The following is a 24633-nucleotide window of genomic DNA, read 5'->3' on the forward strand; positions in this document are numbered from 1 at the left end:
CACCATGTGCCTTTAAGGAAGAAAGGAACATGGAAATTTTACAGTAAAGAGAGAAATAACAGGAAATTACTACCCTTAACACTTCTGGAGGCGGACTCTGATCCATCTATCGACGACAGTCCACCCTCTTTTAACGAGGTCAGAGAGGTTATGTCAAGAATGAGGGGTGGAAAGGTACTTGGTATCTGAAACATAAGTGCGATTCTATTTAAAGCTAGAAAGGATTACATGCGGTATTGACTTCCGTATGGCAAAATGGTACCACTTTTCCTGAAAGAGAGAAGGCTGGCCGTCCCTATATGGAATCGGATAGGGGATCACCAGTACTGCATCAACTACGGTGGTATTATACTGCTCAGTGTGCCAGGCAAGGTGCTTGCCCATCTACTGCTAATGTGGATTCCAGGTTGTGTCCTTGCCCCATCGTTCTTTAACACTGATAAGGACTGGGTACTTGGCAGATTTGTGGATCAGTCATTGTGGAGCATCTATTGGTAATATCAGGGTGACTGACCTTGTTTTTGCCGATGATGGTTCTGACTCCCGAGGCACAGCACGAAGAGGCAAAGGACTTGTCTCTCCAGATCCCCAAGGTAGACGTGTTTGGTGGCGACGATATTGATATCTTATAAAATATTAGATACATTGGTGGCGTTGCTAATAATAACATTGGGTATTGTCAGGAATTCTTAAAGTGAACTGGCCTTGCCCACGGTGTTATGGAAGCGCAGCAGGAGTTTATACAGTTGTCGATACTTGATACAGAAAGGTAAGCATCCGAATCGTCAAGTTACCTGTGCTCCCTTCTTACTCTATCACATTGACTTGAAGGGTCGGAGTCATGCCTTTGGCAAGAAGTGTCTACGCACAACCATGGGTTAACTCTGGAATGATAGTGTAAAATCGGCGATTACTCCATTAGACTGATTCGTGGCATATTGCCATTCATAGTCGGTGAACGCCAACTCCGGCTATACGGGCATGTGAAACGCTAACCATCAGTCGACCCTGCCTACCTGTTTGTATCTGTAAGAGACAATGCCAAGTGGAGGAGGACACACACACACACACACACACACACACACACACATGAAAAAAAAAAGTGCACACAAAAAACATGGAGTTTCTCCTGCATTGTTAAGTAGAAGAGTAGCAAAGCAGATAGGCCAAAGCTATTTGAAGAGGTGTCTTGATGTTTCCCGGTTAAAAGTGTTTAAGTCTTTGGTATGAGGAAAAAAATAGGAAAGCAGATCCAGAGTTTACCAACGGAACGAATAAAATAATTAAGCTGTTGGTTAAAGCGTGTATAGAGGATGCAGGGAGTATAAGGATGAGTATAAAGCCGTGTGCAGAGGGGCTGCTGGAGAGGTGGAGGCAGAGTTTGAAATTCTTGAAAGAAGGCTGGGTTTAGGAGGTAGAAGCGTAATACATGCTTGTATTTTTCATTATTGGACAGTAGCAAGATAAAAGATTTTGACTGTCTTAAAAAGAAATTCAAATTTACTAAAAATTAAGGAAATAATGGGAGTTGGAGTCGAAGACGGGGTTATAAATGTTTATATCGTTTTTCTTCCATGCCAAATTTTCCATATAATTTTTTCAACTGTTGTAAAAATAAACTGTCAGCTGATAAAGAAAATTCTCCTGAATACATTAGTGTCAACAGATTATTGATACGTTAGAAAGGAAAAGAGGTAAGCAATTTTTTATACAAAATCTGTGTTTTTATGCTACGAAGCCACTCGTTGTAGGCGATGAACGAGTGGCTTCGTAGCAAAGATACACAGATAGCCTAATATTACAATTTAATAAGTTTGTATAAAACTTGCTTACTCTCTTCCTTCCTCGTTTAATTAAATGTTCTGGCACGGCTACAGGACTATCAATAAAATAAATACACCCACTTATTTTCTTTATAACTGCGTAATGCTGATGCAGTAAAATAATCATTTATAATTTCAAAAATCTTGCAATCCTTTGGCATCGAATATAGCTGCGTGGCAGGTGGAGAAGGTCGGACCAAGAACTTTAGGACTTGGGTCTAAGTTAAGACGCACCAGAATTTCTGCCATTACTTCTTGATTATTATCTCATTTTCGTTGTTTTCTTTGCTTTAAAACTTCCTCTGTTTTACACAAGATAGGACTCTATCAAAGAAGAAAGAAAGGACAAAAAGCAAAGGCGTAGAGAGGAGATATTGCTGCGAAGTTTCAAGAACCGTCACACCACGCATTGCACCACCTCTCCCGGGCCGAAGAAGATATTCTAGAGTCCTAGACCATGTCAATCTTGTTTTCTTCACTCCTCTTGAGTAACCAAGCCTCTATGGCCGTTTCTACTCTGTGTGGTGCCTGGAAGAGACCGTATCCCAGTAAGAAAAATTGTGAGGCCTACATCAAGCACATGTATACGAAGGTGGTTAGTTTTTACAATGTAGCCGTAAAAGAAGCATGGGTTCCATAACTAATAGTCTACTCGACATTGACGTGAAATTAATGCCACATGGGTGATCTGCGAGGCAACGGCACGACGTGACACATGCACCGCGCACGAGTTTCTCACTTGTTCCACAACTGTAATAATAGATCTGTATTGTATTGTTGTAGTATTATATTGTTGATGTGTCAGCCTAAATGTAGTTTGCTTAGAAAGGTAATATTGGTTGTTTATTTAGATCATAACAACTTGAAAAAAGGAAGATAAGCATATCAGTGACGATAAACGCCCATGTCTCAAAAGTTTTTTTTTTTTTTGTATTATACTGTAACTTAGTGGTAAATGGCTTTGGCACCTTCGATTTCCAGTGTCTTACAGTTCTGAATAAACCACTAAAATAACTATAAACTAAAGCATCCATGCTACTATAAGTGCCAGATGAACAGCAATAAGGATGAAGCCAAAAAAAAAAGCATGACGCAAAAAAGAAAAAAAATCACATTACCAAAACAAAAGGTATAGGAATGCTTCGAAATGAAGACAAAAGCTCAATATACACCTCGGGCGAAGGAAACCTACCTATAATGAAAAGCATGCTTTGTACTCTACAATTATAAAGGGAAGTGAAACCTCATTTTCTGCACAGAAACAAAATCAATTGCAAAAATATTATTGGTGACAGCCATCATGTGTAATTTATAAATCAGTTTAGTACCTTGAGCATGCGTATTTTCATCTTTTCGATTGCCCCCCCCCCAAAAAAAAAAAAAAAACATAAGTCATCGATAGAATTGTCATAGAGATTGTCAAGTTAACTCACATACTCTCATCAGAACAACCCGATGAAACAAAGCCAAGTCCTAGGACGAACAATATTAATATTATAAAAAAAATATATAAATACTTAAGCGGAGAGAGAGAGAGAGAGAGAGAGAGAGAGAGAGAGAGAGAGAGAGAGAGAGAGAGAGAGAGAGATTAGACACCTACTTTGATGACAATTCTCCTCTATTTGAAAAAGGTAACTCACCAACTAAATCCATTTTTTCCATATTCCCTGCCACTTCACTGGCAAGTGTGCTGTTTTCCACGGCCAGGCTGGAGGCCAAGACGTTTGGCCACGCCACGCTCAGGCCCATCGCAAAGTGGCCAAGGGACCCAAAGAGTACGAGCATTATCTGGAAGAGAGAGAACAGGGGAACGCTAATGTCTGACACACACACACGCACACGCACACACACAGACACACACACACACATACACGCGACGTCAGGCAAAGAGTTGTGACCTCGTTGTCGCGGTGTGTTGTGCGTGAGTGGTCTCAGCCCTACCCAAAGATCGGTACGATAAGCACTGTGCTTCTCCGTAGGGGAACGGCTGTCTGTCTCGAGAGAGACCCGCAGTAGACCAAAAGGTGAATTACACACACACACACACACACACACACACACACACCTTGGGGAGGCGGTAGCTGAGTGGTCAGCGTGCAGGAGGTCAAGCCCAGCCCGCCGATACAGGCTAACATTTTTTCAGCCATCGCTGTGTAGCAGGCTACCCACATTTTTTTTCTATAGCACAGAGAGCAACTTAAGGACAACAAAAATAAAATGTAGTAAAAAAAAAGTCCGCTAACTGTTGCTCCCACAGAACGAAAAGTATAGAGCGGCCAAAAGAGAGGTCAATTTCGGATGGAGAGGTGTCTTGATACACTCCTCTTGAAGGAGGTCAAGTCATAGGCAGGAGGAAATACAGACGAAGGAAGGCTGTTCCAGAATTTACCAATGAAACGAATGAAAGAATGGAGAGGCTGGTAAACTCTTGCATAAGGGGTTTGGATAGTATAGGAATGAGCTAGAGTAGAAAGTCGAGTGCAGTGGGGCCGCTGGATGGGTGGAGGCATGCAGTCAGCAAGTTCAAAGAGCAGTCAGCATGAAAATATCGATAGAAGATAGAAAGAGATGCAACATGGAGGCGGGAATTAAGAGGCAGAAGACTGTCATTAAGAGGAGGGGAGCTGATGAGACGAAGAGCCTTAGACTCCACTCTGTCCAAGTAGTCCGTGGGCCACCCTGGAATATCTTACACTTTCGTCGGGCATCATTCCGCAGCGCTCGTTTTCTTCAGGATATAATAGGTTTTATTACATAGAAGCTAGTTTCGAGGAGCTTAACTAGTTTTACTTGCACGTTTACGAAATAATAGCATATTAAAATCTATTTTTTTATATGAATAGGATAGTATTCCACAAAAACTTGTGGTATTCTCTAATGCTTAAAAGCGCCAAAGAAAATGTACTTTTATGGCTGACTAAATTAAATTCAATATTTTTTTTTTTTTAATGCTTTAATGAATATTGAATTGAATAAAAAAGCACAAATAAAGTATGTCAAATATATGTAGTTTTATTTATACAAAAAATATTTACGTACCTATTCTAATAAGGTTTTAATATTAACTGTAAACAAACGCCTTGCCTGTTCGTTCTGATGAATATTTCGACTCACGGGACTATTCTCGTTTTTTAAGAAGACAGAAGACCGTAATGTTAGTAAATATAATCCATATAATTTTGAAATGGCCTTGCGACTTTGGGAATTTGTTAGAACAAATTACTTGTATGTTTATTTTTACATTTGTTGTACTTGACATGAGATATAAAATAGTATTCCCTACACGTTAAGTGATTTTCATCTATGGCAATTTGTGTTTAACGCCTTCGTTTTAAAGTTACAGGATGCTTAAATACGAAAATTGATCCAGCCTTTGGTCCTGATCTGAAAATAAAGGTAGAGACATGGATGGTTGCAAATTACTCTAAAATACAAGCCAAACAATTTATATTCAGACAACATTGGGCTAATGTTAACTATTTGACCTATAAAACAGTCAGTTTATGCATGCTGTCATGAAAATACCATTTGCATCGTATTTTGCTTAAACAAGTTGTACAGCCTAAACAGTTGCCATTAGACAAAGACTGTCTTAATGTAATTTGTTTGTCTTGTAAAGTAGAGTAATTTGCAACCATCAAGTCCCTACCATGATATTCAGATTAGGAACAATGACTGATTCAATGAATTTTTCTTATTTAAACATCCTGTAATTAATTGAATCAACCTTTGTTCCTGATCTGAATATAGAGACTTCAGGATGGTTGCAAATTACTCTACTTTACAAGACAAACAAATTACATTAAGACAGTCTTTGTCTAATGGCAACTGTTTAGGCTGTACAACTTGTTTAAGCAAAATACGATGCAAATGGTATTTTCATGACAGCATGCATAACGATGACTGTTTTTATAGGTCAAATAGTTAACATTAGCCCAATGTTGTCTGAATATAAATTGTTTGGCTTGTATTTTAGAGTAATTTGCAACCATCCTGATGTCTCTACCGTTATTTTCAGATCAGGACCAAACTGAAATTGATCAATTTTCGTATTTAAACATCCTGTAACTTTAAAACGAAGGCGTTAAACACAAATTGCCATAGATGAAAAGTGTTTAGAGTTGCTTTTCCTATCACTTAACGTGTATTTTGGTTAAGCTCTACGGATAAAGTGTTGAGAACATTGCTGCAACCTATTACAAGTGAAAAATTTCAATGCGGACATATGCCCGACGAAACTTGTTTTCTAGAGCTATTTTGTGAGGGTGGCCCACGGACTAAAGAGAGGTATGTGAGTGGAGCCCCCCATACGGGAGATGCATACTCCATACTAGAGCGGACAAGGTCCTTATATATGGAAACAATCTGTAAGGGGTGGAAGAACTGGCGGAGACGATACAGAACATCCAATCTTGAGGAAGGTGATTTAGTAAGAGAGATGTGAAGTTTACAGTTGAGATTTTAACATAAGAACATAAGAACGTAAGGAGTCTGCAAGAGGCCTGTTAGCCTATACAATGCAGCTCCAGTACTCTCAACCCCACCTGACCTCACTAGCCATGACTTTATGCAATCTCTTCTTGAATGTATCTATGGTATTGGCACCCACAACATGACTGCCAAGCCTGTTCCATTCATCTACCACTCTACTGGTGAACCAATTCTTGCCTATGTCTATGCTGAATCTGAATTTGTCTAACTTAAAACCATTGCTACGTGTCCTACCTGGCTCTTTTACTACCTAAATCTTATTGACATCCCCTTCATTAAAGCCCTTCCTCCATTTATAGACTTCGATCAGGTCGCATCGCAATCTTCACCTTTCTAGAGAGTGTAGATTTAAATGCTTCAGTCTATCTTCATAAGGCAAGTTTCTCATCACCTGAATAATCTTTGTCATCCTCCTCTGTTCAGATTCTAACATCTTGATATCCATTCTATAGTAAGGCGACCAGAACTGAACTGTATAATCGAGATGAGGTCTAACTAGTGCTAAGTAAAGTTTTAGGATGACCTCAGCGCTCCTATTGCTTACTTTCCTTGAAATGAAACCCAGTACTCTGTTTGCCCGATTTTTAGCCTGAATGCATTGAGCTCTAGGACGGAAGTCAGCGCTCACTAAGACTTTAAGTCTCACGCCCAGACCTGCTTAGAGGAGTGTCATTTAAGGAGTAATTGTGTGAGGGGTTATTCCTACCTACACTCAGAATGCTACACTTCCCGACACTTGGTATCATCTACGAACTTATTGACATCACTACGAATTCCTATGTCCAAGTCATTGATGTAAATAATAAAAAGCAGAGGACCCAGCAACAACCCCTATGGGACTCCACTCGTATCATTAGCCTATTCAGATTTGTTATCGTTGATTTGTACACTCTGCTTCCTACCATTAAGCCACGCCCTGATCCAGTTCATAACTTTCCCATCTACGCCGTGAGCCTGTAATTTTAGTAATAGCCGGTGATGAGGGACTTTGTCGAAAGCTTTACTGAAATCTAGATACAATACGTCATAGTTTTCATCTCGGTCAACCGCCTAGATTAATTTAGTGTAGAAGGAGAACAGGTTAGTAAGGCAAGACCTACCCTTCGAGAACCCATGCTGTGATTCGTGAATTAAATTATGCTTCTCTAAATGGTCCCGAATGCTCCCCGATATAATCGACTCCAACATCTTTCCTACAACTGATGTTAAGCTAATTGGGCGATAATTTGAGGTGGCTGACTTGTCTCCCTTTTTGAAAATCGGTGTCACATTAGCTACTTCCCATTGATTGGGCACAAACCCAAAATTTACCAACATCTTAAAGATATCGGTAAGTGGGCCACTAAGGACCTCCTTGCATTCTTTCAGAACCCGCGGGAATACTTCGTCTGGGCCCGGCGATTTGTTTTTCTTCAACCTTCCAATCTCATCCTGGACTACTTGCCTAGTGATGATCACATCCCCTAACTTGTCGTTCTCTTCGCCCTCATATACCTGAACTCTCTCCGGAACGGTTGATAGATTTTCCTGCGTGAAAACTGAGACGAAATAGTCATTCAACATTTGACTCATATCTTCTCCGTTCCCAACGGGCTCACCCGTGTTTCTTTTCAACGGTCCAATTTTTGTCCCTCGTTTTCGTTCTGTACAATTTGAAGAAGCCTTTGGGATCGTTCTTGGCCTCGTTGGCTAGTCCCTAATCTCATAATTTATTTTTGCTAGGCGGGTGTTCTTTTTCACCGACCTGGCTAGTTCAACATACCTACCACTGAGGTGGATTTCTCCGTTCTGTATTTTCCTATAAATTCGTCTCTTCAAGCCAATCTCATGCTTGAGTCTGCGGGTCATCCATTTAGGGTCGTTATTTTCCTTTCTACGTGCTTGGTAAGGGATATGCTGTCTCTGACCCTCTGGAATTAGTCTTACTAGATTATTGTAGGTCATTTTTACATGGTGCCCCTACCTTTCCGGTTCCAGCCCTGAGATCTGGCCCTCATCCAGCCCTAAGGTTCCCCAATTTACCTCTTCAAGGTGTCTTCTGAGCCCCTTATAATCGCCTTGTAATCGGTTCTTCTAAAGTCTGGCACCGACACAGGGTTGAGTTCATGGGTCACCGCCCAGTCTAGTATAAACCTAATTTCCTTGTGATCACTGCCACCTAATTCTCCCCCAACATCTAGCTCATTGATCATATTCTCATTGTTAGTTAACACCAAGTAAAATGCTGTTACCTCTGGTGGGCTCAGTTATTGTCTACTTGAGAAAATTATCTTGTATTACTTTCAGAAAATCCTCAGAATTTAGATCACCCACCACTCCTTCCCAGTCTATATTCCTATAGTTAAAATCTTCCATTATGCAGACATTTTTACTCCTGCTCGCCCTGCCAACCTCTTGTAGTAATATATCAGTGTCCTGCCTGCTAAGGTTGGGTGGCCTATAAAGAACCACTAGAATTAGTTTGTCTTTCCCTTTGTGGACGTCCACCCAAGCTGATTCTGGGTCACCATTTGTTTGAACAGAATTGTTAGCGGAACATTTAAAGGTGTCTTTAACATAAAGTGCTACTCCCCCTCCCCTTCTTCCCTTTCTATCTCTGTGAAACATCTGATAACCATCTATTTCATATTCCGACATGAAGTTTTTGTTTGCAGTATCCACCCATGTTTCCGTGATAGCTATAATGTCGAATTTCTCGACACATGCTTTCCCCCTCAGTAGACCTATCTTGTTCCTGAGACTCCTACTGTTGGTGTAATAAGCCGTTAGACCATCATTTGTTACATCCTCTCAAATAATCCTGTGCTCCCTAGTCCAAGTCTGCGACGCATAGCCACTGATGTTAGGCCCTTCCCCCTCGCCTACCCTAAAAAGTCCTGCAGGGTGCTAATTGATCGCTCAAGGGAGTCTGCGATAACTTCAACCCAACCCCCTGGAGGGACAACTACACACCATCCTTGGCACACAAGGTGCCTTTATCGTAGAAGAGGTCCCAATTATTAATGAAAAGCCAACCATTACGCTTACAGTGGGCCGCCAGCCTGCTGTTTACTGCTATGGCCCTGGAAAGCCATACCTCACCTACCCCCCTCCTGGGCAAAACACCACAAACGTCCCCCCCCCCCGAAGTCTTTCACTTTAGCGAACGATTCCCTAAAGCGCCTAAATATATATTCGCTTCCCACCCTACCGATATCATTGTCACCGAAAGTGCAGAAGACGATTGGCTGAGTACTTTCCCCCACTAAAATATCTTCAATCCTGTCAGAAATGTGTTGTATACCTGCCCTGGGAAAACAAACTCGAAGTCTTTTCCCCTTATCCCTTGAACAACAGTACCTGTCAATGAGCCTGACTTGACTGTCACTCACAACTAAGACCTTCCTCGGAACGGCGCCATGGGGGGGAAACATGGAAATGCAGGCAACAGAAAGCCTATTGGCTCATTACGAGGTCCCCCGCTTTGGTGATTAATCTGCTCGACAGCCACTTGGGGCTTGAGAAGCAGATGAAAGCACCTCGATATTGAGGAGCAGATGGCAGCAACTCGATATTCAGTTCACTCCCGACGCAGTAAAATGACGGTCGATTCGATATTTGAAGGAGTTGATGGTGTTCGCATTTTCTACTCGTGCTTCTGAGGGAAAATTGTTCCAGTGGCGGATGATTCGGTTTGAAAAGAAACTCCTTCCAATGTATGTGTTACATCGACTCGACTGAATGGGTAAACCGTTATTTCTAGTTCTTGAGTTGGTTTGCAGCTCAAAGAATTTGGAGTAATCGACGTTATCGAAGTTTTTCAGGTACTAGAAGACTTGAATCATATCCCCTCGTAGACGTCTTTTCTCCAATGTAAAGAGATTGAGTCGCTTGAGTCGTTCCTCGTACGGTTGAGCCCTTAAGGTTGGAATCATCTTCGTGGCGCGTCGTTGAATCCTCTCCAGTAAATCAATATACTTTCCGTAATTAGGAGACCAGAACTGCACTGCATACTCGAGGTGCGGTCTTACCATGGAATTATACAAGGGTAGCATCACGTTCTTCGCTATGAACCCGAGCATAGTGTTGGCTTTGTTATATGCTGTTTTACAGTGATTCGCGTGTTTCAGGTCACTGCTGATAGTGACTCCAAGATCCTTTTCCTCCTGCATCGCCTGCAGAGGTTTCCCATTCATGATATATGTGTGGTTACTATTTCTGGACATAATGTGCATGACTTTGCATTTGTCAACACTGAAGGACATTTGCCATTTTTCCGACCATTTGATAATGTGATTGAGGTCTTTCTGAATGATTTCACAGTCGGTCTTTGTGAGGGCCTTTCCACCCACCTTTGTGTCATCAGCAAATTTCGATATTGTGGATGTCAGTCCTGATTCTAGGTCATTGATATATATGATAAAGATAATGAGTCCCAGCACTGACCCTTGAGGCACTCCACTAGTGACTGGAAGCCAATCGGAAGGCTGTCTGTTGTTTTCTGCCGGTGAGCCAATCTCTTATACACGCTATCAGATTGGCTCCAATGCCCGCCGAGTGCAGTTTCTTAAAGTGACGCTCGGATATAGTATGAATGGAAGCAGCCTGCCTGGCAAGGAAGGAGAGAGAGAGAGAGAGAGAGAGAGAGAGAGAGAGAGAGAGAGAGAGAGAGAGAGAGAGAGAGAGAGATTGTGTTTGTGGCTCACAGGGGTGGGCACCCGCTAATTTTTTGTTAGTCCGCAAATCACAATTCCGCTATATATAGATATATATATATATATATATATATATATATATATATATATATATATATATATATATATATATATATATATATATATATATATATATATATATATATATATATATATATATATATATATATATATATATATATATATATATATATATATATATATATATATATATATATATATATATATATATATATATATATATATATATATATATATATATATATATATATATATATATTAATTGTCTCGGATGTCAGATTTCAAAGATCTGCGATTGTGTATGCGGATGTCATATGTACATATATTCCGGATGCAGATGCGGATATATTTTTTACCAAATTGCGGATGCGGATGCGAATATGAAAGTATGACATCATCACGGATGCGGCTGCGGATGTGTTCAGGATTTTGGTAATTCACTATATAGTAGGCGGTGGCCGAAGTGATAGCGTACTGGACCCACATTCGCCGCGTGATGGACGACGCGGGTTCGAATCCTCACGCTACCACTCTGATTTTTCAGTCACCGCCGAGTGGCTTAAAACTACCCACATGCTGTCCTGAAGACCACCCATCAACCCGGACTCTAGAGGAAGCCGTCCAAGCGAATCAAGAACGAGTTCCGGGGGGCAGCATGAGTCAATGCAAGATGGCGCCACTATAAACACTCGCCTGCGCCAGAACGGGCTGGGCCGACCATCAGGCCCCACCTGGAAGAAGCCTTGGCCCGACCATCAGGCCCCACCGGGAAGATGCCTACCGGCGCAATAGGCAATAACGTAAAAAAAAAATATATATATATATATATATATATATATATATATATATATATATATATATATATATATATATATATATATATAGTGAATGACCAAAATCCTGAACAAATGGAAATATTTTTTTCGCGTCGCGGCCTATTGCGCAGTTAGGCTGTTTAACTGGTGGGGGCCTGATGGTCGACCCAGCCCGATGTAGCGCAGGCGAGTGTTTATATTGGCGCCATCTTTTTTTTATCATACTGCCCCCCGGAGCTCATCTTTGAGCCTCTCTTTGGAGAGATAATCTAGAGTCCGGGTTAATAGGTGGTCTATAGGGCAGTATGTGCACGGGTAGTCTTGGCCACTCGGCGGTGATTGAAAAATCCCAGCTGTGTGACGGTCAGGATTCAAACCAGCGTCCCTCCTGGATCTCCTGGACGCCGCGCCAACACGCTAACCACTCAGCCACCGCCTCCCCATATCACACTTCCGCTGTGAAAAATCCGCTTCATCGTTAACTCTGCTCATACGCCCGCTACACCACCGGGCACACGTCACAACACGACAACACACGTGCGATAAGAAGAGCTCAGCGCTGCCAGTTCATCTTTTTCAGTCTTATTTTTGTATAATTGCACAATATATAGTTAATGACGAAGCACTGAAATCTTTCTTGTGGACTTTAAGAGGGAGCAGGGTCTACATACACACTACACAGACATGCATATACATGAATATATTATTTACAAACACAAATACGTACAGTCGACGACAGAGAGTAGTGTCACGGTTTTCAGAATGTTTAGCCTGGTGGCGGTATCTGGCAACTATACCACGGTGGCGTATTCACTGGCGATGTTAGTGACGCGTTTCAGTGTGTATCGTGTGTGTGTGACCGTGTAATTATAATATTGTATAATATTATATTATATTATAACATAATGTAGTTAGAAATATACCAGATTACATGAATTCAATTTAGAAATGCGATAATGAATGTCTTCTACATGATGATGATGATGACGAGGTAAAACATCACGAACAGTCTGAAACACTTTTTCTTATTAAACTTTGAAAATACCGTGTGCAATGCTGTCCTTCACAGAGGCAGGCAGTGACTAATGCTCCTTACCATCAAACAGCAAATAGGCTTGAATGTCTCTTTAACTCGCAGCCTTAATTCCCGTCACTATAAAGCCTCAAAGACAATTCAGATCATCAAAAATCTAAAATCATTTCTCCGTGAAGATTACGTAATATCTAAGTATAAATACGTGTGTGTGTGTGTGTGTGTGTGTGTGTGTTGAGTGCGAGCGCGGAAAAGCCCGCGGTCGACGACGCCAAGTGAACGTTCATAGCCTATTATTACGTATAATTTTTTTTTTTTAAAGAACAAGATCTCGGCTGTCAGGGATATATTTTTTAAGTTAAAAGGCATAACAATCTCCCTTAATTAATGCAGTATATTTTTAAATGTATCATAGTTTGATAAACAACTTAGAATTGCTCTTGACTAAATTTGACCGAAACTAAAAGCTCGTGTCAAAATGTAGCGACAGAGCCTAAAGAAAAAATATTTATTAAGCGTTAGCGACGGGCACTTTTGATAAATATCTATCTTAAAATTATGGAGAGTGCACCTGTGACCACCGATCACCACAACAGTACGATTTCGATAGGATGTAATAATTTTCATGTCGCGTGGAGGGGTTGCCAGATGTCGCTTTCTGAACGAAACTTACTGGACAGTGTGACACTACTCTCTATAGCCGACTGTACATACACACACAGTCACACGACACACACAGTCACACACACATTCTCAGCCATCAAAGGTGGGCATTCCTCCATATGATTTCCTTTATATATTTATTTTTTATTCATTCTTTTCACACCACAGCTGTTATTCCTAAACAAAATTCATAATAGTGACTTTTTTTCCTGCTCTTACTCTGATTATATGTTGCGAGAAAGTAAGGGACACATTTCCCTTGCCTTTTCCTTCTGTAGTTAATCCTTTTTACAGACTCCGCAGGCAGAGAGAGAGAGAGAGAGAGAGAGAGAGAGAGAGAGAGAGAGTCACCTTTCATCTCTGTGATAGTTTAGGTCAGTGGTGTTAGCTGTTAGGCTCAGGCCCGTGGTGCCGCGAACACTCTTTACACACACTATCTCTCCTTACTTTATCTCCGCTGCTATGGTTGACATTAAACTCTCTTAAACAGTACGGTTGACTTTGTCTTACAACGAGCTCGTGCCGCCGTTCTCACTATCACGTTTACTCCATACCTGCAACACGGAGGGCCTCGGCTTCTCCATGGGCTGTTCGGGCGTGCTCTTAACTTTTTCTGGAACTGGCGTCAACTCAACACTGTCTGTCAACATGAACATAAGTACTATGAGATTTACCTAAGTACTACACATGTAAACACTAGTATAAAGAATCGTGTAATTCGGCAGCATAACAGGGTAGACATACGTACTCTTAGGAAAAAAAAATCCACAACCAACCATTGCCATCACCGGTGATACAATAATTGCTGCACACTGAGGAACCTTCACGCGCCGAAGAGTCAACTGGGGACAGTGATGGTAAACCGCGAGCGGACGTGGTTTGGTTCGCGTCAGGGTCCATTCTGATGTCTGCAGAGGAGATAAACAAACTCAGAAACACGGATTTGCACGTCAAAGTCACCTACCAACTTGTTCACCTCAAGAAGGAAAGGGAGAGAGATAAATAGATAGATAAATGAAGAGAGAGAGAGAGAGAGAGAGAGAGAGAGAGAGAGAGAGAGAGAGAGAGAGAGAGGGGGGGGGGGGGTATGCGTGGGTGTTTGTGTGATAATAATAATAATAATAATAATAATAATAATAATAATAATAATAATAATGATAATAATAATAATAAAGTTCACAAAATTAAGGCTGATGGGTTAATTAAGGAGAGTCGTGAAATTGATAATGGAAAAACTATTGCCGTACGGGGAGAACCGTTTTCACCATACAACCCTGCCCTATAGGGTTAAGGACCTATTAGGCCAAGGGCCGGGGTGTATCATTGTGCTCCCAAAATATCTTCCCAGGCATGGTGACGTCACGCAGAGTTGAGAGACTTACTTGGGCGTGCTGCATCACAGCGCCACAAGCCACTTCCGAGTAGGATTGGGAGCTGCCGTGCAAGAAAACAGCGTTGCCAATCTTCCGTGTCGATTAGACGTCCGATATCTCGTTATATTAACATAAATTACACTTTTTATGCATAATTATGGAAGTATCAATATAAACAATTCAAATTTAATTAATGTACTTCATTGATATCTTTTTAAAAGGAATATGTGCATGTATTTTATCCCGTCCGGATCTTTAACGGCACTACAGTGTAAACAAGAGCCACCCAAAACACAAGAAGAACACTTCACGCTGACACCGCACCTCACGGGGGGAACCCTAGACTGTCACAGCTCTTTAACACTCACCACCTCACGCTGACAGACCACTGTTAGGGTGAGTGGAGACTCCTAGACTATCACAGCTCTTCAACACTCACCACGTCACGCTGACAGAGCACTGTTAGGGCGAGTGGAGAGCCCTAGACTACCACAGCCCTTCAACACTCACCACGTCACGCTGACAGAGCACTGTTAGGGCGAGTGGAGAGCCCTAGACTGTCACAGCCCTTCAACACTCACCACGTCACGCTGACATAGCACTGTTAGGGCGAGTGGAGAGTCCTAGACCGTCACACCTTTGGGTGTCCGGGGATGAACTGCACAGGCCAAACACCTTCCACAAGGACTTTGTGTTGTTCTCTACGACAGCCGTGGACGACACTCAGGTTCTGAGGAGGGGGAGACCTTACGAGGTGGTCACCTTTCTGTGGCATAAGAGCCTCAGTAAACACATCCGGGTGCGTGGTGGTCAGGACCCCCGAGTCCTGGGCATTACTTACAAGGATGACAGGCTCCCCCTCCTCCTGGTGAATGTGTATCTCCCTACCAACATCAGGGAGAACAGGGATGACCAAGCAATGTGTTTAGGAACACTTGTCTCGTTGGTGGACAGCGCCCAGGAGCAGCATATCTGTCTGTTGGGGGACTTCAATGCTGCTCCTGGCACCCCCTTCTTCAGTGACCTACAACACATGTGTGAGGAGCGGGACATGGTGATAGTCGATGTGAGGACGCTCCCTCCGACTAGCTACACTCACGTCAATATGGGGTGCCTCTCTCGCAACTGGCTGGACCATGCTGTGCTATCACCATGTCTGCACAGTGCTTGGGATGAGTGCACACTACTATACGACAGTGTCTCCTCTGACCATTTTCCCCTCTAATTTGGGCCAAAAATTAATGGGCTTCCTGCCTTGACACAGGTCAGGCAGGATAGGGTGACAAGGGTTAAGTGGGATTTTCGGGACACAAGGAAAAGAGAGGAGTATGGTCGGGTGGTGCCAAAGTTGCTGAGAGACATTGCCATTGATCCTGTCAGGTTATATTGCTTCCAGAGTACTTGTCTTGTCAGCGGGCATCATGACACCATCGATAGGCTGCATCAGTCGTTGGTGGAGTGCATGATGCGTGCTGGTGAGACAGAATTTGGCACGTGCAGCGGGAGATGGAGGCAGATTCCTGGCTGGAATGAGGCGGCGCGGAAGGCGCATGGAAGTCCTTCCTTGCGGAGAGGATAAGGCGCACCAGGGCCAGATTCAAGCTCTGACTCCGGTGGTGCAGGGCTCATGAGGAGGAGCTATGACCTCAAGCGCTGGCTGCCAGCTGGCTGGCGGTGACACAGCCGGCTTCTGGCGAGGCCTAAGAGGCCTTCCCCGGACTCTCACACGTTCCCCCTACGTGTGATTGGGGCCGTGGAGGAGGAATATATTGCCACTATGTGGAGGGACCACTTCGAGGGTACCCTGAACTGTATGGCAGACGTGGAGAGTAAGAGGGCCCTCCGGAGTAAGTTGCACTGGGTGACGCTAGAGGGCTTTCGCAGTGTGGACCACAGTGAGCTGAGGGAGATACTGCGGGAGCTCTCCAACAGTGAGGCCTTTAATGGGCTTCTCTCTGGCGCCTTCAAGTATGCGCCTTCTAGCCTGGTCTCTTGGCTCTGCCTCTTTATCAATGCCTTAATCTGCCATCGATACATTTCCTCTCAGGTCTTGGCAGTGCAAATAGTACATAAGAACATAAGAACGTAGGAGTCTGCAAGAGGCCGGTAGGCCTGTACAAGGCAGCTCCTTTCTAAAGAGCAAGGTACAAAACCCTGCTCTCTCTAGCAACTATAGGCACATTGCCATTGCGACTGCCTTGTCAACATTCATTGAGAAGGCAGTGCTGCAACGCTTAGAGGCCTACCTGAACACGCTGGACAATCAGTTCAATTACAACAAGAATGGGCACGGCACTGAGATGTGTGTGTGGACGTTGAAGAATATCATTGAGTACTACACCTCCAGGGGCTCACCTGTCTACCATTGCTTTCTTGACGCCAGCAAGGCCTTTGACAGAGTGAACTAATGGAAGCTGTTTAAGGGAAGAGTCCGCCGTGGATTAAAATTGCATCTATGGTCATGAATAATTTGTATGTCGTATATATTAGTACCTTTGTTATCATATGAAAATTTCAAGCTGATCAGATGAAATGAAAAATTACGAAAATATTTTTCGTTGTTTTTGTGAAAATTTTGTATAATCTTTTCTCAGCCATTTTTTTTACTGACTTGCTTGTGACATGCACATTTGATAATTCATTGTTATTTTAACAATTTGTTAAGATGTTTTTTTGAAAACTGTTTTTGTCGATCTGTAAAAAAAAATGATTTTTGAAATTATTTTTGGAAACTTTTCCCATATATCGAAACTATGTCGTTTTTCAAAAGGACATCTTGACAAAATTTACTACGGTATATGATCTTGTATGTCCTGAAGGTTTATGAAAATCGTGCAAAAAGTAAAAGCAAAAAAAAATGTTATGTTCATTTGTACTAGTTTTGAGAAAAACGCGATTAAATTTGGTAAAGTTCTTCGGGCCAGTGAAGGTACTATACTGTCAATGCTACTTTCATATGAATTTTATGGGATCAGTAATCACATATCAGAGTGCATAAAAGGATCAGGCACCTCTTCTCCCCCTTATAAGGGTATTAATCGCTCAAAGGCAGGGGTGTCAGGGCGCGCCACGCCCCTCATTGTTGCAAGGTTCGATCAGTACTCTCCAGGTGCATAGCTATCGGTTGGAATTCCTTTTTCTGTCTTCTTCTTCTTCTTTATTGTCTTCTTCGGTGTATTTTTTTCTCTTTTCTCTCATATCTAATCCTTTTTCTATGTATTCATTTGTTCCAAACGTTTTTGTGAGCAGGTTGCACTTTTCATATCCATAACTGTGTTCCAAAACTTTTACATGGGTTATAAACTTCACCAGGAAGATTGCTGCATTTTTGATTTTCCAACATTTATTCCATACTTGGCATGCCAGCTAATTCGCCGCAGTCAGCGTGCCACGCCCACGCAGTAGCCATTTCAATTTTTCTCCTCGTTATTGGCATTTAAATTTATGTCTGACTGAAAAAAAAATCTACCATTCGAAAGCCGAATGATAAGGAGTTACCATAGACCATATAACTATATTTCGTATTTTTTAAAAATTATTTTCATATTTTCACGGCGGACTCTTCCCTTAATAAACTGCTTGTAAGGGGAACTTCTGGATACAAATGTACTGGTACACTATCCAGTAATTTGCTGTAAAATGGGGAGCTTCCACTTCGCTGCCATTTAAGATAGCCAGTGGTATTCGCCAGGGAGGGATCCTGTCTCCCTACCTGTACAACGTCTACACAAATGATCTCACTGTCGCTCTGCGTAACACAGGCTCAGGCTGCCACTTACTTGATAAGTGAATCAACTCCTTGAGTATGCTGATGTCATGGTACTGCCGGCACCCACAGTGGAGGCTCTGCACGACCTTGTTGAGTATGTCAGGCGTGTGCTGCCATGCACGATATTGTCTACAACACCATCAAGACAGAGTGCATTGTAGTGCAGCCGCCACACTCCAGGGTGGACTACCAGACATCAGCGTGGCTCATTGTGAGTGCCCTTACATTTGTGGATAGATTCACATACCTGGGGCATGTCATCAACAGGGAAAGGACTGATGATGATTACATCAAGAAGATGACCACCAAGCTCACAGTCATCGGCAACACGCTGCTGAGGAAGTTCTCCTTCTGCAGCACGGAGGTGATATTGGAATCATCCAGGATCCTCTGCTACTCTCTCAACAGCAACTCGCTGTGGTCACGGTATAGGGCTGCCTCCATGAACTGTCTTTGTGTTGGTCATAACGACATCCTTAAGAAGCTTCTCCGGCTTCCTTGATCGACTAGCTCATCCGTGGCCTTCACCGGGTACATGATGAACTGTCTGCCTGTGCTGCTTCGCCACGCCGCGTACAGTATGAGGAGTATAGTGGAGTAATTTGGGAACTCCATCATCACCTCCGTCAGATAGATATCGACCTACGTGTGTGGATCTATACAGCGAGAGTGACTGGGCCTTCTGTTCGTGTAGGCTGTGCACAAGCGTGCCGTTCACACGCCTATAGGTATGAGGTCGAAATTATTTTGGCGTGATTGCTTGTCGTTCTTTTTTTGTTCTCTTTCTCGAACTGGCAAAATGAAACTATTATGATTACTACTAATATAAAGAAATATAGGGTAGGAGTAAGGGTGAGGGGAGGAGGGGAGAGGATTTTCAAATCGATAAGTACTTTTGAAATATTACTTACGAACACATTTTCAACCTTTCTAATTACTGTCTCCTTCGGTAACACTGAATTCCTCTCGGCTGTTCTCCTGTTAATGCGATTTTCTCTATACAAAAAATAAAAAACTTTCAAACTTTACTAATATATTTTTTTTTATACCAAGTACTTATTGAAATAATAATGATACAGTTTCAACCTTTCTAATAAATATCTCGTATCGTACCAATGGATTCCTCTAATTATTCTCCTTCCACATTATGCTTTTTCTCTTCCTTTTTTATCTCTATTCTTTTTCCGTCTCACGTTGACCTAATGCTACAGAAATGAGCACTGACGCCAAGCGCAACTATACGGTATACTCCCTTAATAAATAAAAAGACCTTACTAATACATATTTTTCGTACCTTAACCAGCAAACTCATTTCACAGCAAAACTCATAAAAAAATATATGTATCATCCCAAACTCAGGCAGTCAATACTTTTCATAATATTAATGGCAAATACCTCTCATACTTCACCCGGAAATACGCTTCATGCATCACCGACACAATAAATTATAAGTTTCATTCGGGCCTCCAGTTTTCGATTCATTTCAGTCCATCAGTATTGACACTCGGATCCACACGTTACTCCGGACTCGCTGTAAACCATCACCGTACTGCTTCACATCGCTTGGACTTATCATATGCCATACACCTCTCTATTTGTCATATGCCCTACACGTTATTCTTTGTCATATGCTCTACACCTTCCCTTTCTCTCCTTGAGCAATAGCACTATTCAAACGCCCTTAGCTGTGACTCCTAGAACCACAAAGACAGTTAAAATGTTGATTGTGCCGTCTTCATATCGCTTGGACTTACCATATGCCCTACACCTCTATTTCTCATATTCCTTACACCTTCTCTTCGTCGTATGCCGTACATCTCTCTCTCTTCCCCTCCTTGAGTAATGGCATCATCACTCATACGACCTTTGATGGGACCCTTAGAATCACAGAGCCGGTTAAAATATTGATCGAACCAGCAACAGGCTGTATCAAGTGCCCGTCTGGCTTCTGGAGGTGACATAAACACACAGGGACAAAAAAGGAAGGGAAAGAACATGAAAAATAATACATTGCAGATATCTAGACATAGGATATACAAGACCCCCAAAAAGAAATAATCAGTTAGACACATGCAAAATATCTTGGAGTCAAATAGAAATCCATAATTCATAAAAAGAAACACAAATATATGGGGAGTAGTATCACGCACAAATATAAAAACAAAGAAAAACATATTAATATAGACACAAAAGTTTTTCAAACACACACACACACACACACACACACACACACACACACACACACACACACACACTTGGAACATTAAAACACATTCATACATTAACAAAAGCTTTCCAAACACACACACACACACACACACACACACACACACACACACACACACACACACACACACACACACACGCACACAGGGGAAGGAAGTGAGGGGCGGCGGGTGTTTGTCCTCGTTCAAGCGGGAGGGCGAGTAATGGGGAGGCAGATGAATGAAAAAAGGGAGAGGGGGACGAGGGGAAGGGAGCGTCGATGGAGGTAATGTGTTGAATAAGTGCTTAATTGATGATGAAAGGGAGGCGAGGATCAGGCGGCGGCGTTTCCCTTTTTTATTTATGTTTTCCATTTTTATTTCATTTTTTTCTGCTTGTTCTATATTTTTGTTAGGTTTTTGTTTCCCGAATGTTTTGTTTACTTGTGAATTTCAATATTTTACTGGTTGGCTTAATATTTTTTCGGCTCCGTTATTTATTATTTTTTTGTTTCACTTTTGGGGGGTTTGAAAGGCGTACAGTGAGGTAAATTATGGGGAATGTTTTCTATACTTGTGATTTTCATTATATTTAACTGCTTATCTTAATGTTTTATTATTAACAGTATTATTAGCTTAAATGTTGTTGTCTGTGGTGGTATTAGTGTTAGTAGGAGGCGGAATAAGAGGAGAAGCAAGATGAGTAATTCGAAGAGGAGGAAGAAGAGGACGAAGAGAAAGAAATGGAGGGAGAAGAAAAGACCCACGAGAAGGAGGCGGCAAAGAAAGAAGAAGGGTGAAAAAACAGCAATGGTAGAAACGATGACAATAATAATAACACAAAATTAAAAGGAGGCGGAGTAGAAGAACGAGGAGGAGAAGTAGGAAGATGAAAGGGAGGAGTAAAAAAAGCAGCAATAATATAAATAATAATAATAATAATAATAATAATAATTCCACTGCCTCCACACACACACATCTAACTCACCCTGAATCGCCATATTGCACAAACCAGCAGGGGGGCGGGGCGGGGGGGAAGAGCATAAAGAACCTCACAGCTTTTATCCGCGCGCAACAGACCGCCTGGAGCCTCAAATGAGTACAATGACAAACGCTCACTACCGAATTTTCTCCCTCCGCAGCAGTCTAGTTGAGCCGCCCCTTAAAATACTGCTACCCCTCCTCCATCCCCTCTTACCTCCCCCTCCCTTCCCTTGGCCGACCTCCACAGAAAACGGGTCCATGGATGTAATACAGAGGAGGCGGCGAGGAGACAGGAATGGGATGGGGCGGGATGACTCGGTTTAGCGGAGATGATTATGAAGTAAGGAGGAGGAAGGGAGGGAGGGAATGGATGGGATTTTCTCTCTCTCTCTCTGATTACATTTCTTCTTCCTTCCCTATGCATCACTTCCTTTTCTTTTCCATCCTTTTCCCTCTCTTTCATTTGTTTCTTCTTTGTTCCTCCCCTTCTCCCCTTCCTTCTTCTCCCCTCAAAGCATAGAGAAAGAGATAGATAGATAGAGAGAGAGGGAAGAGAGGGGAATGGAGGCAGGGAAAACATGAAGGAAGGAGAAGAAGAAAAGGAAGTAGCGCAAGAAATGTAAACAAGGATAGAAAAAAAAGGAATGACGAATCAGGAGAGAGAGAGAGAGAGAGAGAGAGAGAGAGAGAGAGAGAGAGAGAGAGAGAGAGAGAGAGAGAGAGAGAGAGAGAGAGAGAGAGTGTAGGATGATGAAATAAGGGATTACGTCGTGGAAAATGGAATGTAGAGATGAGGAAGGAAGGAAAACAATGAATTATGAGAAAAAAAAAAGATGCGATAGAAGAACCGAAAGAGATGGAAATAAAGACAAAGTGAAAAAACGGGGATTGGGGAAGATAAATAGAAACTAGTTGTCGTGGAAAGTGAAATATAGAAACGAGGTAGGAATGGAAACGGAGAATTATGCGGAAAAAAATGTGTGTGCTGGAATGAAGAGGATGGCGAGGAAGGACAAAGGGATAGATAGAGAGAGGGGAAGACAAAGGGGGAAGAGTTACGTTGTGGATAATGGAATATAGAAACGAGAAAGGAATGGGGGCTGTCAATTATGCGGAAAAGATGCGATAGTTGATTTGGGAAGAATGGCGAGGAAGGACAAAAGGATAAACAGGGAGAGAGGAAGATGAAGGAATGTACAGACGAGGAAGGAATGGAGGCTGTGAATTATGGGGAAAAAAATGCCAAAGTTGATTTGATAAGGATGGAAAGAAACGAGAAAAGGATAAACGTGTAGAGGGGAAGATGAAGGGAAGACGAAGGGGTGTAGATGATGAAGGAAAGGGATGAAAAGGATAGTGAAGAGGGAGGGAAGTGGCCTAGCATATAAAGATGTATAGAAATTGACTGAATGTATTATTTTTTATAGTGAGAATAAACAAATTTAATTAAACTCGTATGTCACCTTCCCATCAAGCGATTGCACGATGGGGGAGAGAGAGAGAGAGAGAGAGAGAGAGAGAGAGAGAGAGAGAGAGAGAGAGAGAGAGAGAGAGAGAGAGAGAGAGAGAGAGAGAGAGAGAGATCGTATGTAGTCATTATTGCAATATCAGCAAATTTAATAAAAACTTAGGACAGCAAATTACACACACACACACACACACACACACACACACACACACACACAGAAAAAAAGGACAAAATCAGCAACGCATAACTTCAAAAATGTCAGACAAAATGGAGTTGAACCCTCTCTCTCTCTCTCTCTCTCTGATTACATTTCTTATTCCTTCACTTCGCATCACTTCCTTTTGTTTCCCTTCCTTTCCCTTCTCTTGGATTGTCTTCCCTTTGTTCCTTCCCTTCTCCTCCCCTCCCTTTGTTCCTCTCCTCCTCCCTTCCCTTCTTCCCTCAAAGCTTCCCTTCTATTAAGTACTCCCCCGGTAGTCCCCCTTCATCTCCCGTTCCCCTTACTTGTCTTTAAATTCCTCCTCTTCCTCCTCCACCTCTTCCTCCTTCTCCTCCTCCTTCGATTCGATTTATTTTGTGTCTGTTGTGATGCTCTCTCTCTCGCTCTCTCTCTCTCCAAGATAAAGAGAAAAAGAAACCTGTTGATAGGCCGTGGAGAGAAAGAAACGTGGATAGGGTTGAGGAATGCCGGAGGGAAATGAGGGAGAGAAGAGGGGGCGGGAAGAGGGGAGAGGAGGGAGAGAAGGGAGCCATAGGGAGGAGAGGGAAGTGATAAGGGGTAAGGGTGAGGGTAGAGGAAAGGGAGGAGACGGGAGAGGGAGAGAGAGGGAAAGAAGGGAGAAGGGGAGAGGCTGCACGCCCTTTATCAGTCTTCCTCTACTTCCTTCAACAGCTCTCCATTGACAACAAAGGAGGAAGGAGAAAGGGAGAGGGAGAGGGAGAAGGAAGAGGGAGAGTAGGAGGGGGGCGGGAGGTGTAGACTTTAGGGGGGAGAGACATCGAAAAGGGAGGGAGAGACAGAGAAAAAGAGGGGAGAGAAGGGAGAGAGAGGGGGAGATGGGGGCTGGTGGTATGGACTTGAGGGGAGAGTGAGACCAAGAGAAGAGGGAGGGAAGGGAGAGAAATGGGAGATGGAGACAGAGAGAGGGGGGAGAAATGGTTGAGGGAGGGGAGGGCAGTGTAATCCTCTGAGGGAGAGAGGAGGGAAGGAGAGAGGAAAGAGAGGGGAGAGAAGGCCGCCATACCAAACCACGTGCTCGCAGCCTCCGCCACGCTCTCTCCCAGTCCCCGAATCA

At 42.7% G+C, this 24633-nt stretch overlaps 1 protein-coding gene across 1 annotated transcript; it reads right to left on the reverse strand.

Moving 5' to 3' along the window:
• Positions 1-2298: 2298 nt before the first annotated feature.
• On the reverse strand, positions 2299-14449 carry LOC126991119 (uncharacterized). Its single transcript, XM_050849871.1, has 4 exons — positions 14317-14449; positions 14095-14180; positions 3464-3611; positions 2299-2351 (listed from the first exon to the last, which is right to left on the reverse strand). Exons 1-4 carry the CDS (start codon positions 14438-14440, stop codon positions 2299-2301), a joined length of 411 nt encoding a protein of 136 aa, XP_050705828.1. The 5' UTR covers positions 14441-14449.
• Positions 14450-24633: the final 10184 nt, after the last annotated feature.

Source organism: Eriocheir sinensis, chromosome 6, assembly GCF_024679095.1.
Source record: "Eriocheir sinensis breed Jianghai 21 chromosome 6, ASM2467909v1, whole genome shotgun sequence".
In the NCBI taxonomy this organism is placed as follows: domain Eukaryota; kingdom Metazoa; phylum Arthropoda; class Malacostraca; order Decapoda; family Varunidae; genus Eriocheir; species Eriocheir sinensis.

Bases quoted from the DNA above. Each gene is read 5' to 3' on its own strand.
- LOC126991119 (XM_050849871.1), bottom strand. From the start codon at position 14,440: ATGGACCCTGACGCGAACCAAACCACGTCCGCTCGCGGTTTACCATCA. The intron at 14,181-14,316 runs GTTGGTTGTGGA...TCATGTTGACAG, and splicing joins TATCACCGGTGATGGCAATG to ACAGTGTTGAGTTGACGCCA. The intron at 2,352-3,463 runs GTGAGTTACCTT...GGTCTCTTCCAG, and splicing joins GGAAAAAATGGATTTAGTTG to GCACCACACAGAGTAGAAAC.